Source organism: Astatotilapia calliptera, chromosome 14 (genome assembly GCF_964374335.1).
Source record: "Astatotilapia calliptera chromosome 14, fAstCal68.1, whole genome shotgun sequence".
Lineage (NCBI taxonomy): Eukaryota > Metazoa > Chordata > Actinopteri > Cichliformes > Cichlidae > Astatotilapia > Astatotilapia calliptera.
This window is the reverse complement of record NC_137435.1, coordinates 15,472,635-15,489,493: the sequence shown is the minus strand read 5'-3', so window position 1 is coordinate 15,489,493 and position 16,859 is coordinate 15,472,635. Positions and strand designations below refer to the sequence as shown.

The 16,859-nt window shown below is 39.7% G+C and overlaps 3 protein-coding genes across 8 annotated transcripts; 1 reads left to right on the top strand and 2 right to left on the bottom strand.

Annotated features, from left to right (window-relative positions):
• The first annotated feature begins 131 nt into the window (after positions 1-131).
• On the top strand, positions 132-1,391 carry LOC113036646 (P2Y purinoceptor 3-like). Its single transcript, XM_026193057.2, has one exon. It carries the CDS (start codon positions 263-265, stop codon positions 1,250-1,252), a length of 990 nt encoding a protein of 329 aa, XP_026048842.1. The 5' UTR covers positions 132-262; the 3' UTR covers positions 1,253-1,391.
• Positions 1,307-10,036, bottom strand: mfsd1 (major facilitator superfamily domain containing 1). Of its 3 annotated transcripts, XR_003274484.2 has the most exons (18): positions 9,837-10,036; positions 9,608-9,660; positions 9,166-9,278; positions 8,977-9,019; positions 8,774-8,841; positions 8,304-8,412; positions 8,071-8,173; positions 7,588-7,686; positions 6,620-6,731; positions 5,901-5,957; positions 5,552-5,708; positions 5,240-5,337; positions 5,003-5,115; positions 4,832-4,879; positions 4,578-4,644; positions 2,093-2,198; positions 1,696-1,887; positions 1,307-1,555 (listed from the first exon to the last, which is right to left on the bottom strand). XR_003274484.2 is itself a non-coding variant. In XM_026193137.2 (17 exons), exons 1-17 carry the CDS (start codon positions 9,979-9,981, stop codon positions 1,828-1,830), a joined length of 1,551 nt encoding a protein of 516 aa, XP_026048922.1. In that variant the 5' UTR covers positions 9,982-10,036; the 3' UTR covers positions 1,307-1,827. The 3 variants fall into 3 exon arrangements, 2 of the variants coding, with proteins under 2 accessions (XP_026048922.1, XP_080145048.1); XM_026193137.2 differs by having other exon boundaries at positions 1,307-1,887; XM_080288922.1 differs by lacking the exons at positions 1,307-1,555; positions 1,696-1,887; positions 2,093-2,198 and adding an exon at positions 2,921-3,730.
• A 3,620-nt stretch (positions 10,037-13,656) lies between these two features.
• On the bottom strand, positions 13,657-16,859 carry p2ry13 (purinergic receptor P2Y13). 4 transcript variants are annotated; one of them, XM_026192356.2, is made up of 5 exons: positions 16,588-16,859; positions 16,266-16,287; positions 15,460-15,663; positions 14,954-15,343; positions 13,657-14,610 (listed from the first exon to the last, which is right to left on the bottom strand). In XM_026192356.2, the coding sequence occupies exons 3-5, from the start codon at positions 15,643-15,645 to the stop codon at positions 14,116-14,118; spliced, it is 1,071 nt and encodes a 356-aa protein (XP_026048141.1). In that variant the 5' UTR covers positions 15,646-15,663; positions 16,266-16,287; positions 16,588-16,859; the 3' UTR covers positions 13,657-14,115. The 4 variants fall into 4 exon arrangements, with proteins under 4 accessions (XP_026048141.1, XP_080144846.1, XP_026048142.1 ...); XM_080288720.1 differs by having other exon boundaries at positions 16,266-16,859; XM_026192357.2 differs by lacking the exon at positions 16,266-16,287.

Below are 16,859 nucleotides of genomic sequence, written 5' to 3'. Positions count from 1 at the left end.
CGCGCGCGCGCGCGCGGGGGGGGAGGTTGCTGGGAATTGCTCACGGTGTGCCAATCTATTTGCTCTTAGCAACTAACTTCCAGGGTGTGGGTTGGACTCAAGTTAAACAAACAGCACGATTGATATTTTATATCACGCCACCCTACACAGACTCAGGTGAGAACCGAAGAGGTGAGGTATAAAGATGCCTAAATACTAAAAGGCCTCCTTTAAGGGTCGTTTTGCTGTAGGGCCTATCAAACCATCAGATTTGGCCTTTTGGATGGAGGACTTCCAAATCTGCCCGCTGTCCACCTACTATAAAAGGATCCTTATCCCGGTGTCCTACAGCCTAGTCTTTTTGCTTGGCCTGAGTTTAAACGGCGTCCTGCTGTGGTGCGTTATCTGTCGGACGCGCCGCTGGAGCAACACGGTGATCTACCTGACCAACCTCGCAGTCGCGGACCTCCTCTTCGTGTTGGCCCTTCCTCCACTTATCATCAGCGATGCTATGGGAAACTTCTGGCCCTTCGGCAACATCTTCTGCAAAACTGTTAGATTTGTCTTTCTGGTCAACCTCCACTGTAGCATAATGTTTGTCACCTGCGTCAGCGTTCACCGGTTCATCGGGGTGTGCTATCCCATCGCTGCTGTGCGCCTCAGGACCAGAAAGTTCGCCATCCTTGCGTCAGGGTCCATTTGGATTCTAGCCAATGCCGAGATTTCACCGACATTTGTGTTTGCGCACACGGGTGTGATCAACAACATGACTGTTTGCTTTGAAATGACCGGCCCGACGCAATTTGATATGTTCTTTCCATATGGGCTGTTCTTGGTTATAGCGGGCTTTTTGATCCCATTCTTGGTCGTGGTCACCTGTTACTGCTCCATGATAAAGGTGCTGTACTGCGGGGCCGCGGACTGCATTTCTAATACCAGGAAACAGCGTGTGCGCAAAAAGTGCTTGTATACCCTTTTAACTGTGTGCCTCATGTTTGCCGTTTGTTTTGTGCCGTATCATATTGTCCGCACTGTCTACATGTTTGTCAGAGTCTACATGCCAGGAAACTGTCATCTGCTGAACCTGGCCATGATCACGTTTAAAGTCTGGAAACCGGTTGTCGTGCTAAACTGCTGCGTAAATCCTCTCATCTACTTCTGTAGTTCTCAGCCAAAGCGTCTGAAGTTCAGAGCCTGGCTCTGGAGGAGGAATAAAAGAGTGGAGCCCACTGTGTGTCTGGTCAGCAAGAGGTGTGAAGGGTATAATCCGTGAAGGGATGTGATCGGTAGACAACAGTGATTTAAATTATCCTACAAACGCATTCTCTGTGTTTTATACTTCATTTTATTGATTTAAATTAAAAAATGCATTTGTCATAACTAAACAATATACAAAATTTCACTAATTGTGCAATTATTATGCAAATACTAAGGTCATCTTGCAATTAACTTGCAAAACTGGAGCAACACCACAATCAACAGACTGCTCAATAGAAAGCAGCAACACTGTGATCATAGGTGACATTAAACATTTGTGGGAACTGGTGCCCTCTGTCGTATGTAGAGAATCTTATTTCTAAAAGAGAAGAAATATTCAGTTCAAAAATGGAAAATAAGACAGGTCTAAAATATTCCAAACAGTGACATTAAGTAGCCATAAAACAAACACACCAGCGAACACTCGGAACAGTAATTCAAGTGAAGATTAAAAATGACCTGGAGGTAAAAAGCGCTTCAAATTTCCATTGAAAATAGGACATTTTTTTAAAGCATCGTCTATTTTAGCATATACTTGTCTCGAGGCACAGAGTGACAGTGTTGGAGCAGCAGACAGCTGAATGAAGGGCATCATTTCAGAACACTCCTGTAAGCAAGTGATGACAGATGGCTGGAGAAGTGGTCTGGGATCTGAGCGAAGAGAAGACAGGACAGATTAAATGAAGAAGAAAAACCCCCACAGTGGAAGTTACAACAGCGAAGAAGCAAAGCCTACAAACAGAACAATAATAGAAAAAACATAATGTTCTATCACTGTAAAGATAAGAGGCTGAACGGATTAATAAATGGCTCTCTTTGAATATGAATTGCATAAAGTGTGTGTGTGTTTGTGTACCTGTGCGCCCAGCCTGGAGAGATAGCGGTTGCGTAAGCCAAAAGCAGACATGGGTGCCAGTCTAGCCAGCTCACCCTGTGTCGGCTTACTTGGCTGCCTTTCTTTCCTGCAGGAAAAAATAAAATAACATAGACACTTTGAACATCTCTGCAGCCAACACTAACATGAACACAATTATGCAAATATTACAATAGGATTAGTCACCCAGTCTGCTGCAGAAGACAGAGAAAAGGACACAAAAGTATTACAGAACTACTTCAATAAAAAAAAATTTAAAAAAAAGGATGCTTTAAAAAAAATGTTTAATTGAATGTCATTGTTCATGGCATCAAATGTGATCTTTTCAATAACTTTGAATTTTTCTGTACCATTTCACAGTCATCTTGTACACAGTTCAATGTCAGTTAAAGTTTAATACAAGTTTTCTCTGTTAAACAATTGCAGTGAGTTCCCGACACCACAGAGCAAACAAGCTGACCGAGCAGCCATTTCTGAGTATAGTCATTTAAATGTGTAACTACCTTTTTTTTTTCTTCCCTTTTTGTACTATTAATTGTACTGGCTGTCTTTATGTATGTATGAAATTCTTGTTAAGACTCGAATAAGGGTTCATTTGCCCAACTGAGGTAGTGAATGTTAATCATCCACAGTGCGTGACCCTGCCATTAACACAAAATCCTCCTCCCACATTACTGGAATGGTCAGTGTTAAGCTGAATATGTTGTTACACCATTAAGATAAAGCAAATATCAATTTGGGGAAGTGCTTAGAAAGAATTAATTACCTGAGCTTGATAAAAGAGCAATAAAGACAATCGATAAAACACAATTTTTGCGTGGAACTGATCTGACTCTTTAAATAAATAAAGGTCACATTAATGGAAGAGTTTATAAAAGTTGAGACTGTGAATATCATTACATGGGTAAGCTCTGCTCTTTTTGAGATAACCTGCCACACAAAGGTCAATGAAACATATTAGAACTGACTATGAGCCCATTGTGCCCAAGCACAGTCCAAAAAGACTGATTTTGGTTAGTAATTGTGACAAATGGTATGTACATAAATGAACTGCAGAGCTTTCTGCAACCAGGCTAATAACAGTTGTGCAGAAATGTTTTTTTTTTTGTAAAAACAAGAAAACAAAAAAAACAAAACCCCAAACATTTAAAATCAGTTACCCCATTTTACATGTTAAAAAGCTAAATTAACAATAAATAGTACATGATAAAATCAAAGGACCCCTTCACTCTGTGCTGTAAGTACAAATGTCATCTTTTGATAATTCAAATATTTTTCAAGCATGCTGAACTTTGACACACACAAAAAGTCAGTAGTGAGTGAATCCAAGTAGAAATAAAGTAACTTTGACACATTGGAGAGTAACTGTGGATTAAGTAGGATATGTCGTTTGTCAAGTGTCCCGTAAAATCGCATTTAGACATTTATGCAAGGTTATGCAACAGTCCCAATTCCAGACAGTCAGTTCTGGTGTGAAGAACCACAGATGACATCACTGGGCGGAGTCAGAACCGCAGTCCTGCCCCATGGTAGCAGATTGAAAGCTCAGGGGTGGACACTGCAGCCTTCTGGCTCTGAAGCCCAGGACCATGTGTGTTCGCTCATCATCATCATCATCATCTGGAAAATATCAATTAAGGCATGAACCAGGAGATATTAATCAGTCTGCACAAGTCATAACACACACATAAAAATAGAGATTAGTCAGGTTCTACATGAGTCCAGAAAACATGTGACTTTCATTGTTCTTTCTAATTGTAACTGTGAACTGAAAGTAGAAGTATTGGTTTCATTCAGTGCTGCGAGTACAAAATAAACCAACCACAGCTAACATGCACGTGTCAGTACAAATGAATATGAAAGCCGAAGCACATAACCCAGCCAGCTAATATAGAAAATGACTTCCTGAAGTTAAAGAAGACTCGCTTCAAAACATGTTTGCCTGTGTGTGTTTATTAAAAAAAAAAACTTTTGAACTAAAACCTAATAAAGGATTTTTACCTTTAAAATTTCTCTTTGTTGCAGAACCAACAACAAAGTCTGTGTCAGTCCGCTTCATTTTTATATGTGTAATACATGTATAATATATAATACATACAAAATACATGTTGTACAGGTTTCTTGCATTTTAAGCGTGGATAATAAGAAATCATAACATTATTGATACACTGTATTATATCCCTAGCAAGTCCATAACCCTGTTCTCTGTAACAACCACTCTGAACAAATTAAAGTTTAATCGACCAAAACTTTTGGTATGTTTTATAACCTCTATACATTATTAACTATTATTTGTAGTTAAAACTATTAGTTGTGTCTATATTGGAAGTTTCTGTCTACCTACAATGTGTTTATGTCACTTGACTGCATGAGAGAAGTGTTCAATACGTTTCTGAGATGCTTGTCTAATTGATGCGCAAGTGGGTGGAAAAGCACTGACGGTGTGTGGAAGGTCAAAGCTACTCACTCTGCATCTGAACTGGCTTCTTTACTGAGTTTGGCTCTGGCTGCGGCTGACAGGTTCAAATCTCCTCCTGGAGCAAGAGAAGGAAATAGGCAGATTAAGCAGTGAGTGAATCTGATGGTAAGGAAAAGAGTGTGAGAGTAAAGTGAAAAGATGTCATATGAGAAAGCTTATGAAGAAAATCGGAGACAATAAAGAAACACAAAACAGAGAGGAGTGAAAATGTGGGACAATTCAACACTCCAGTCTTTTCTCACCTTTAATGTAATCCACAAAGTACAGCAACACTGCGGCTATCAGTCCAACTACAAGAAAGTGGAAGGAAAACCAATGCAAAAAAAGACATAACCAACAATGGCACTCACAAGTGTCTAACAAGACTTTGAAAAAAAAAAAAAAGGGAAACAAAAAGACATAAAAGTACTGACCACAAATGCAGGCGCAAAAAAACACTTCCAGAACCAGGTACCCTTTGCTGTCGAGGATCGCCCCTGCCGCTATGGAAATGATAGCGAGTCCCAGGTTCTGAATGGACTGCATACTAATGTGCAAAGACAGAGAACACACATCAGTGTCAATATAGCAATATTTATATGTTAATGGGTGGCCCAAACAAGCAGAATATGTATAATTTAAGTCTTAATGATAAAAAAAAAGGCACATACAAGCCATAGGCTGTCCCGAGTTGATGTTCAGGCACGACAAAAGCCACCATGGGCCAAAGTGCACAGGCCAATAAGGAGTATGACACGCCAAGCAGGGACTGGAAATCAAGCAAATGCACAGAATCTCACTTTACAATTTCTCAGTTGGCTGAAACCAAAGAAGTTAACTGGACACGAGATAAAACAATTCTCCAACTGAAAAAAAGTTTTAGTTCATCCACACGAACAGACTCAATTTTCAAGACATACTATAACGGTTTATGAATGTGCAAAATGTTTAAGTGCAGTGTAAAAGGTTGCCAGGGAAGTCACCATTGCGATCCATGGGTTCCAGAAAGTGAAGGCCAGCATCATGTGAGCGGCAAGTGTTGCTGCCACTGCAAGCAATACCCAATACACGTTCCTCCCAGTCTTATCAACCATGAAGCCCAAAACTGGAGATGCAGGGGCTGATATGATGTACACAATACTAGGAAAGATAGACAACGGACAATGAATGATTCATGTTAAAACATTATATAAAGAATATCCTTATATTAAATGAAGAACACGCTATTTTAGGAAATTCACCCGCCACAAAAACTGCAGAATATAAAGAGTGCTAATATCTTAAGGTAGCTTGGTCTCAGTTGCCCAACAGGCAACACCTAAGCTGAGTTACCTGTTGACAGCTCTGGCTTGAGCTGGGGAGAAGCTGAATTTTTCAATGAAGAACACCCTGCGAATGAAAAGACAAGATGATACGTTCACAGTACAAAGCACTGCTTAGCTTTTTGGCTGTTATGACAACAAAAGGAGAGATTGAATTTTCATAGCAGCCATCCGCTCAGTTAGCGCTGACCCATTGTGGCAAATCCATGTCAGTTGCTACGTGATCTGAGAACGCCTTTCAGTGAAGGAAATTCATTTTGTAATGGCTGCAATTGTGTCCTTTCACTTCAAATCTATTTGTCAAAAACTCCCTTTGTAGTTTAATCACAACACAACATTGTGAGGTTGAACAACTACCTTCATGACGGTTCTTTATTTAATTCTTATCAAGCATTTTAACCATAACAGTGCATTATTTAGAGTGGGAGTTCTTTCTTCACTCAAAGCTAAATGGTTATGGGCACATCACAGGATATGTTGACTTTAGGAAAGACTAAATCAGGTCACTTTTAACATTAAATGAATAACATATAAAATACACCAGTAACAAACAAAGATAATGCACTTGGATGTTTGGATCCGTGTGCTGCTTCCTGTATTTCATGAGAAACAGGGGATGCACAGAGCAGACAGCGTTCTGCAGACAGTATATATACTATAAAAGCAATATAAGGACCACTGGAGGAAACATGGTGTTAGAGGAAGAGTGCAGACGTATGGAGTACTCACTGTCCCAGTCCAATAAAGGGGAAAACTGCCACGTAGTAGCCTACACAAACGATGAAGATAAGCCACAGGGCTGCAGGGAAATGCTTCACATCCGTGATCTTGATCACTTCGGCTAACATGCAACACAAAAAACAAATCTGTCTGAGAACACCATTTGCTTTGACCAACTCTAAAAGAATAAATGCTTCTTTAACACATGTCAACCTTTTTCCTTATTGACAAATGCTACAGCATGCCAAATTTAAACGTTTTCTTCCCCGCCGAGTAGTAGTTTTCATCCATGATTCTGCAGACTAAACCATTTGAATACAAAAATGCCATCAGTTCATTATTTTATCATATTTGATGTGCGTGATTTTTTTTTTTTAATAATTACTTCATGAGTTAGGCAGGATACACATGGATGCATTTCAGGCTTCAGCGCTCTCACTTCTCATTTCCCTTTTAATAGGGTGACATCATGCGATGCCAACTCAACTTGCTAATGTTGCTTCTGCTGAAAATTTTTGAGAAATTAAACTGTTGACAAGCCAGCAAATGGGTTAACTAATGAAACCACACAATGCAACCATTGCAACCAAAAAAAAAAAAGGTTTTGAGAGGTCAGAGAGACCTTTGACAACTAACTTCTGGTAATTTCAACCTAAAGACCAAGTGGATATTCTTGACATTTTAAATGTAAATAAATTCAAGAGGTTATTTTTGTCATGTGACTAGGGTTAGAACCACAAAATCACCTCTGGCTATAACTGCCACCAACACAACAACAACAAAAAGTCCAACACAACAGAGAAAGTAGAGTCAAACCAGATAGTTGGTTTTAGAGCTCAACAAAACAAAAACTAAATCTGACTTTGCACACGGGGGCAATCTGCAACGATTGTGGAAGGACTTCTAGTATTCATTCACTGATGTGAGTGAAAGAGGGAAAACACAAAATTGAGGGAGAAAGTATGGGAAGATGTTACCTGTTCCTTCTTGTTCCTTGTTGAGGATCCTCTCGGCTCTTTTGTCAAGGAATCCCAAAACCAAGGCACAGACTAGGGAAAACACGCACGTTATGGCAGCTAAGGGGAGAAAAAGAAATGGAGAATCAGAATCATTTTATTGCCACTAAACATGTTCAGTGAAATTAGAAGCAGCAGGAAACAACACAAAACTGCAAGTTGTGCAAAAGTGGAAACGTCTGCATGTCAGAGGATAACGTTACAAGAACTGGCACTTCTTCTGTTCCTTGTGATTCGTCTGGAACAGCCGGCAGCACTTTTAGTTCTCTATATCACTTCTCTCTGTTGGTTTGTGCTAGCTGTGTTACTTGAACTTAGAAGTAAAAAAGAAAGGGTGTAGCATTTCTACCAAACAAGGAAATAAAGGGGGTGTAACTGGAGTCTGAGAGTGTAAAACTCACCTGACAAGTCAGGTTCAGTGAAGTGCAACTGTAAAACATTTACCTATCAAGAGTGATGCACCCAGCACGGCGTGTCCAGGCGAGCCAACAGCATCTGTAACTCTGTTATAAATCCAGCCCATTATGTTCATGTTCACCGTGCTGCCCTTGGGATGAGCAGAGAAGTCAGTGGCATGCATTTTGTACAGCTTACCTCATTGAAAATATCAAAACAAACAAAAATACAAGTATTTCAAAGCCTGTATAAATGCACTTTTTCATTTGGAGCGTTCTTACCACGCGAGCCATGCTCAGCTGAAGGCCAAATACTAGATTGAGCTCCTTGCCTTTGAACCAGTTCACTGCATATGTGTTTTGGGCTACTGCCAAAGACTCTCCTCCAATACTACCCAAGAAAAGACAACATAGAAGGGATCATGTAAGCAACAAGACTGAAAACCTGAGTCCTAGAATCAGACTTTAATGTCTCTTGACGGATAAATATATGTGACTGAATAACACCACACTGACTTTGTTTTAGCGACTTGATGTGTGTTCGGGTTCGCTAAGAATCCCCCATATATGGTATTTCTGACTATATCATTCATATTCTGTAAGCTGATATGAATCAGTGTCATAAGAAACTGCATGTTTTTTATTACTATTTCAAACAAGAAAAGGACCAATGTTTGTTTGTTTTTTACGTTTTTACATGCTAGTAAAATAAAAAGGTTTAACTAGAAGACAGTTTGTTTTGGTTTTATTACCCAAATATAAATCGTCCAGCTTCCATTAGCCAAAATTGATTTGTCCATGCTCCAGCAGCAAAGACCACCTATGCAGAGGTAGAAAAGTTAAAAACAATCTAATCACCACAGTTTTCCCAAGGATTTTTTCTATTGAGCTATATGGATTTAAACAGAATGTATATCTGTAACTGCATTCTTCTGAAACTTCAAGAGTATATTACCTGTCCAGCACAGACAAAAAGGGAAAAGATGATGGTTCCCAGCCTGTAAACAAGAACATGGGGAAAGATACCAATCAAGACGACATGTACAAAATCCATACGGAGCATTCACTTTTGTCTTTTGGGTGAAAATACATACACAACACATAGTTGGCAAAAAACATACAACCGACTGGTTCTTCTCGTTACCTGACACCAAAGACCCGATCAAGCAGAAATCCCCCAAAGAAGCAGAGGACTACATTAGGCCAGGAGTACCAGGCGTACAACTGCATGAAGTCTGCAGTCGTCAGATGCAAATCCTGGGCGAGTCACAGAAGAAAAACAACAGACATTGGACTCTCGCTTTGTGTTAGTTTTTGCTATCATTTTGTGTTGAGCACAATGCACAGTAGGCTCTAGGTTTTTGAATAAATCTGTGTAACACCATTTACTAGGAATCTTATTTGACTGTTCTTGTTGTTTATTATGTAGATTTTTTTTGTTTACATAGAGTATGGTGATCTTTAAAAGATAACCTCTGTTCTATATAAAAATAAATCTCCAAAAGCTTGTTAGTGTGGGATTAAAATAAATGTCTGCATTTGGTTTTAAGGCCCTGGTGTAAAAGTTTGAATTATGTGTGAAATACCTGGATGACTTGACTTTGGAGTGCAGCGGGATTATCGTAACAGAAGTAGCTTCCTGGAACAAAGCACCCACATTAGCGGGGCTCAGACGTGACACTATTGCATTTATTATACATTTCATACATAATAAGCAGACAACAACGTGCATTATTTACAGTAGCTTGATAGTATTTAACTTTAGTTAGTCCCAAATCTCCCAAATAGCTCGCCGTGCCGCCTTTTACTCCTTACCGAATCCCAGGAAGCACATAAAAAAAAGGACAACCAGTCGGTGCAGTAAGCGGCTGGGGTCGCAGATGGCGAGCATGGGCCTGCCGGGTCCACTGCCCCTGTCCTCGTCTCCCAACAATCTCTGCCGCTCTTCCAAATCCGCCATGTTCGATTATTTGTGAGGTTCACAGCAGAGAGGAAGACCTAAGAGTGTCAGTCATATGACCCGTTATGCACGTCACGTGGCATTATGTTCGCAGTGAAGCTGGCGTACGCCTCGGGAGCGCGCACAGTCAGCTGAGCGGAGTGGGATGAGTGTAAATAACAGACGAGGTTTCGTCTTACACAGTGAGCACAAACGGTTAGTTAGTAAGGTTTAGTAACGTTTGTCACGATGTAGCATGAAATATTAGACGCTAAAAGCTACTGTTGAGATCACCTTTCCCTGAAAAACGAAAGATGGTCTTTTAGGGATGTTTTGAAAAAGAAGAGCGGAGTTTGCGTTTAAAAATTCTTCTTTGAAGAAACGAAAGCGGATTCAAGTGGTTTTAAACTTTACAGTAAAAAGTGTGGCAGTATTTTTGGACAGATAAAGTAGTCACTTTAATTTAAAAGCTTAAACTATTGTGATAGCTAGTTTCGTTGGTCACCGGATTCAAAGATGGTGAGAATAAAGGTTAATAAAAATTGTAAAGACTATATTTCTTCATAGGAGATGGAAGAATAAAGCAATAAAGCTAAATCGCCTATATTGGAATTGAATTGTCAGGTGACCTGACAGGTGATTCCCAACATGTCATCAACATGTCAAAAACTATACAAAACTACAAACTACAAAAACTTGGTGGGTGGGGGGCGCTGATAGTCACAAAATAAACAAATGCTATTTTCATTACACTTACACGTTAGATTGAGCAAATATGATCAATTGTATTTCAAAAACCAATACTCAGACATTTATCTCAAATTACAGACGCTGATTTGATGGTAAGACAGACCAGTGACAGACCAGGATTTTATCTTTTAATAGTTTTCAAGATTTTCATGTTTAAACATTTCATAGCGTGAAAAAAAAAAGCCTAAAAGGGGGTCAACCGATCATCTTGAAACATATTTGATATATGAAGTTTCAATTGTATAACAGCCCAACTTTGGACTATAAATCTTTTATGCAAATCAGAAAGAGCTGAGCAGAATGCTCACGTTGATGAAAACGGCATGACTCGTGCCAATTCGATATTTTGTGGTATTTTATGTTTTTACCCTCAAGCGGGTCACCTCATAAACTGTACCCGGTGTTCATCTGTAGTGAGTGTAGGCTGACTGTCCACTGTTTTGTGAAAGGAGACAGATACAGGTTGAGGAGTCAGTGTCTTTGAAGTGGATATAACATTTTTGGACACAGACTCTTGGCAAATAAACTCTCATATGATGTGATAATGTAATCACACTCTTTATCAGAGTAATGCTGTTAATAACCCCCAATGTTATATCACTCCATCCATCCATCCATCCATCCATCCATCCATCCATCCATCCATCCATCCATCCATCCATCCATTTTCCTCTGTTTATCTGGGGATGGGTCTCAGGGCAGCAGCCTGAAGCAGAGAAGCACAGACCTCCCTCTCTCTGGCCACCAATTCCGGGTTGTGTGGCAGAACACCAAGCTGTTCCCAATCAAGCTGCAACATATAATCTCTCCAGTATATCCTGGGTCTGCCCCAGAGCCTTCTCCCAGTGGAACATCCCCCGACACCTCACCCAGGAGGCATCCTTGTCAGATGCCCTAACCACCTCAACTGGCTCCTTTCGATGTTTTACGCTCAGCTCTCTCATTGCAGCACCACAGCGCCAATCTGTCTGGCGATCTCCTGCTCTCCTCTCCTCCCCTCGCTCGTGATCAAGACCCCGAGATACTTCAATTGATTCTGATTCTATGTATATATTTTTTCAGATTTTTTTTTACTTTATTGTAACCAAATGTATCCGTGCAATATAAATATATCATCCTAACATATTTAATTGTCTAATAAACTTCCTAAAATCACAGTGAGTGTTTTAAAACTGTTGGCAGCTCTAACATGAAAACATTACTTGACAAGTGTGTTCGCGCTCAGCTCCATATTTTTCCTGCTTCCTTTTTTATTTTGACAGTCTCTCATCCTGTGTTCAGTGTGTTTAGTTTTACTCCCCCTGTGTCATCATGTCCATTCATCCCAGCTGTTGTCACCTCTCTGTGTATATATTGTGTGAGTTTCCCTTTGTTTGTCGTCTGTTCGTCTAGCTCAGGTACTAGATGTTTCATGTTTCGTGTTTCATGTTTAGTTGAAATCAAGTTTTGTTTCCACATGTCTGCTTTTGGGTCCACATTTCAGCCTTCACACGGTCTGTCAGTGCAGACCTTGACATTACTGGTTTTGCTGACATGTGAGCTACACAACCATGCAAGTAAATGTCAGTCCCTACCTCATGTTATAGATCCCTAGTCATAGAATTCTGTTTCTGTGGAAATGGGTAGGTAACATTATCTTTGGGGGGTTTATTTAATTTCCATGAATGTAATTTAGTATTTCTCATAATTCACTACTATCATCTGTCAGAGGATTTAATCTGAAGGTGATGAATGGTCCTTCCCCCGGCTGCAGTTGCTACTCTCCCCACTCAGTAGCTCATTAATTTCCTGCCCAAATATCAGCCTCTATCGTAACCGACAGTGGGTGGGGTGGAGAAAGATCATATTTCATTATTATATTAATCAAACCCACATGCAGACTGGATTATAAATCAGGTGGGAAGTGACATTAATTCTGCCGAACCAGTTTGTGAATGTCCAGAAGCCCATCTTCGGGGTGTGGTAGTGTGGGGAAAAGTCCATTAATTCCAGATCTGTATTCTTTTTCCCATCCCTTGTTCAATTTGAAAATTCATCAGAAGCTGCTGCAGCATTGTGAAAGGCAGTATACTATACTTGGAAATTCTTGCAGCATTGCTGGGCGTTGTTCTAGTTGGGTTGCAGTGGTTGTTATCAAATAGCTGATCTCCTGCAATGCGCTATGTGTCTGCGTTTCTGTCCTCATGTTGGACAGGGTGTTGTTCATTGTTCTTTTTTTTACCTTCATTGTTTTTTTCAAAAAATGTCCCAAATATGAAATAACACTGATATTAGATAGGTAAATATTGTCATCTATCATTTAGTGTAAAGTGTGCAAGCAAAAAACAAACAAACAAATAATTCAAATAATTAAACACCATGAAAAGTTATTTGAAGGTCTGTGTTTCTCAACCATATTCCTGTCAAGCTTTCATAATGCACTGACCTTTTCTTTCTATTTAATTGGCATCTTTTCTTTAAGTACCAGATGTGACAGACTGACTAACACCAGTATTTACGTTTCCCAAAACAGATATTTCAATTTTATATTTGCCATTATGTTTGGTTTTATTTCATTTTTAATATTCACTTTCAATTCAGTTTAAGCAGACTAAAGATAAGGACCATACCACTGACCTTCTGATTAACAAACAGCGCACTTTATCACCTGATGCAGACACAACATTTTGTCAAGATCATGATCTCTTATTCACGATCTCTCATACTTGAATCGTCTGTGTTCAGAAGCCAACATAAAGAATACACAAATTCAATTTCATGACTAACGCTAGTTCAAGACATATTTATGACTCATGGTAGCCCCCCTAAACTTAACTTCAAACCTCATCTATTTGTATGTAGCTATTGTTGTATATGTTTTGGCTTGCTTTTTAGCTTACCCACCAATGATGCTTGTGTGAGCTTTGTTAGCCTCAGAAAAGTACATAAAAGTGAACACTGTGCAACTGCAGCATGAAAAATATAATTTTTATTAAACTGATAGTAACATTTTAATTACTGGAAGCAGAGTGTGTTAAAGTCTATTATTCTTCTTTTCAATGATTATTCAGTCCCTTGTTATTAATCCTTGTGCTGTCAAGATCTTCACCACGTCAAAGTTTTTGCAAAGGGAAAGTGCAGTTTATGTAAGATTAGAAAAGAGGAAGTGTAAATGACAGCAAGTGCAAGCAAGGAAATGTGATGGATGACTTAGCAAAAAACAAAGAAACTTGGTTAGTACTGTATGAAAAGCAGTAGTCGTAGCTCACAGAGACTTTTTGGCTTTCCTTCTTTGACACATTGTCTACTCATCAGTTTCTTATAAACTTGCATTCGTTTTTACATGTTTTTTTTTGTTTGTTTTTTTACAACCGTCTTATTAGGAGGAATTACTATATACAAAATAAACATTCTTCCAGGGTGTTATTAATTGTGTCCCAGAGTGCACTGTTCACTGGCTTCTGACGTGCCGTTGTGTGACAGCCTTTTACTGTAGGCTATCTGTGAGATCTCAAGTTGCGTTGATGTGGCTGAGTCAAAACCTTTTTGGAGAGACTTAATACAGAGTGCAGCAGTCAGTCTTCTCCTGAACACCTTGCATAGAAACACGTAGATAAGCGGGTCTAGGCATACATTTGTTGCTGAAAGCCACAGGGTGGTTTCCTTGGCAAAGTAGACGGCATTCTGAGCCTTGCAGTCACTTGTTGCGCTCCGTGTTTGGGTGAGGGTATAGGGAACCCGGACGAAGTGAAATGGTGCAAAGCAGATGAAAAACACACCCACTACAACGAAGACTTTCGCTTTGGTTTTGCGACTGGCACCCCGAGATCTACTCTTTGAGGCTTTGTATGACTCATAAACCTTCTTGCTGATGAATGTGTAGCAGACTACCATCAAAGCAAGCGTCCCCCAAAAAATAACCTAGAAAAACAAAACAAGAAAAGGGGAAATCAGAGGAGCACCTCACAGCTTTTCTCCAATTAATTTAGGTCAGCAGTAGCAGTAAGATTCTAATAACTGCAGAAGGACATCGTGTATTCTGTTTAAATTAGCTGATTGTGTAGTTCAGATATATTAATAGCAACACTTCTCTATTGTGCGAAATTTGCTTACACACATGCTTATGAGTAACATTAAAAAGCTGACAGCAGTGTCATCTGTGGGATACATTTAAAGGAGAACAGCTGGTTCTGAAATTTTATGGAAGGAGGTTGAATATGAATGTTTACTTAAATTTCAAAGTGTTTCCTTAATTCATAGCTACCTGACAGAAGTAGTTGAAACCTTCATGCCACAGCAAGCCAGCCGGGCTCTTCATGGATGTGCACTTCAGTCTGTTTCCAGACGGCCGTGGCGGCTTGTCACTTAGAATAACGTTGGGTAACGCTAATGATAGCATTACCACCCAAACAGCTGCACTTAGTATCTGACCAACACGGACCCGCTGAAGGGCACACTTCCCAAAGGGCCTGACAATCTTCAGGTAACGGTCCAAGCTAATGAGACCCAGCAAGAGGATGCTGATGTACATGGTGATGTAGAAGAGCACCGCAGAGTATCTGCAGTGGAAGGCGCGTAGCTGCCAGGAACCCACACCTGCATCCGTTAAGATTTTCAGAGGGATGGTCAGAGTCATGAGCAAGTCAGCCACCACCTGTTGTTGAGCAAATTTTAACCTTGTTATTGTAATGCTGTTTTTTTTTTGTTGTTGTTGTTTCCTTACTTTGCAGCGGAGAGTAAACCTACAAAGCAAAAGCCTTGGTGTCTTACCACATTTTTTAGGAAGACCAGAAATGTTGAAGTGCTTCGGATACTGAAGAAGATCCATGCAGCGAGGGAGTTTAGTATCAGAGCAACTATGAAGAGGACACTGTATAGGCAGGGGAAAACCACAGCTGTTATGCTGGTATCCCGAACACACTTGAAGGAGGTGGTGTTGGACAGGGTGTTGTTCATACTGTGATCCTTAGTTGGCTTTTGACAGGATGAGAGAGTGAAAAAAAGATGACAGAGACATCATAAGAAATGATAAAAACACTGTAATATGCTGTTTCTACAATTAATATGAGATAATTATAGCATTATTGTGTCTATCTCTCAAAAGTCCCTAAGAAAATGTAGCTGAAGTACTTTATTATTATAATTACTTATATGACAGATGTTTATTCATTTATATGACAAGAGTTACAAAAAAATTGACAACAGGAATTATCAGATCATTTTGAATGTTACAGCTGCTTCCTACCCTCTACTTAAAAATACCAATACTTTGTTTGTTGTAGTCATGTAGATACAGACTTAATATATACTTTAAATGCACAGTCTGAGCTTCTGTTCATTCTATATTCCCTATGTCCTCTCTTCTTTTTGCTCTGAAGAATAGCACTGAGGTTATACACATGGACTATGGCAACTAATACACACTGCTTTCAAACCTTTGTCTGGTTTAGTGTGCACTCAAATGTTAATTAGATTTTCTGCAAGTTACATTGTTAGGCAAATTAAGTATTTGTGCCCAGTTTCACAAAGTAATTTATCTGCAAGATGTACATGACAAGCCAGTAATTGAGTCTTACCTTCTTTTTGTGTCTTTATCGTCTGTTTAGGTGGGGCATGAGAAGAATAATGACAAAATGCAACGGAAAATACAATGTTTCATAAAAAGGAAGAAGTGAAATATCAAATTCCTCTTTTTTCTTCTTAGCCACAGGAAATAATGAAGGAAAATAAAAAAATAAATAAAACTGAAAACCTCCTGCTGTTATTTTAGTTCTTTAATCAGTCCAGGAATACTGGTTCTGGCTTGAGTCTTGAATCTTTATGTCTTTCTTGGTATTTCCTCCCCTTCTGACTCTCTCTTTTTAAGTGTTTTTGTGTGTGTGTGTTTGATGCTCTTACAATGGGTGGTCCCTGGAGCTAATGTGTGGCTGTCTTGTCACAATCCCAATGAGTTTGCCAGTCTTCCTCCGGGTGAAAGACCCTTTCCTTCCTTGCTTCCTGTTCCAATTGTCTGCTGAGAGGCTTGCTCTACTCCGTGCCAGTCCCTCTGCCTCCGCTAGCTTGCGTCAGACTTAGTAGCTGTTAAGAGGCGAACACCACAGCCACAGACTTATTTGCAGACCTCTTGCACCCTACAGCTCTTCGCTCCACCTCGCAACTAATGTTCAATA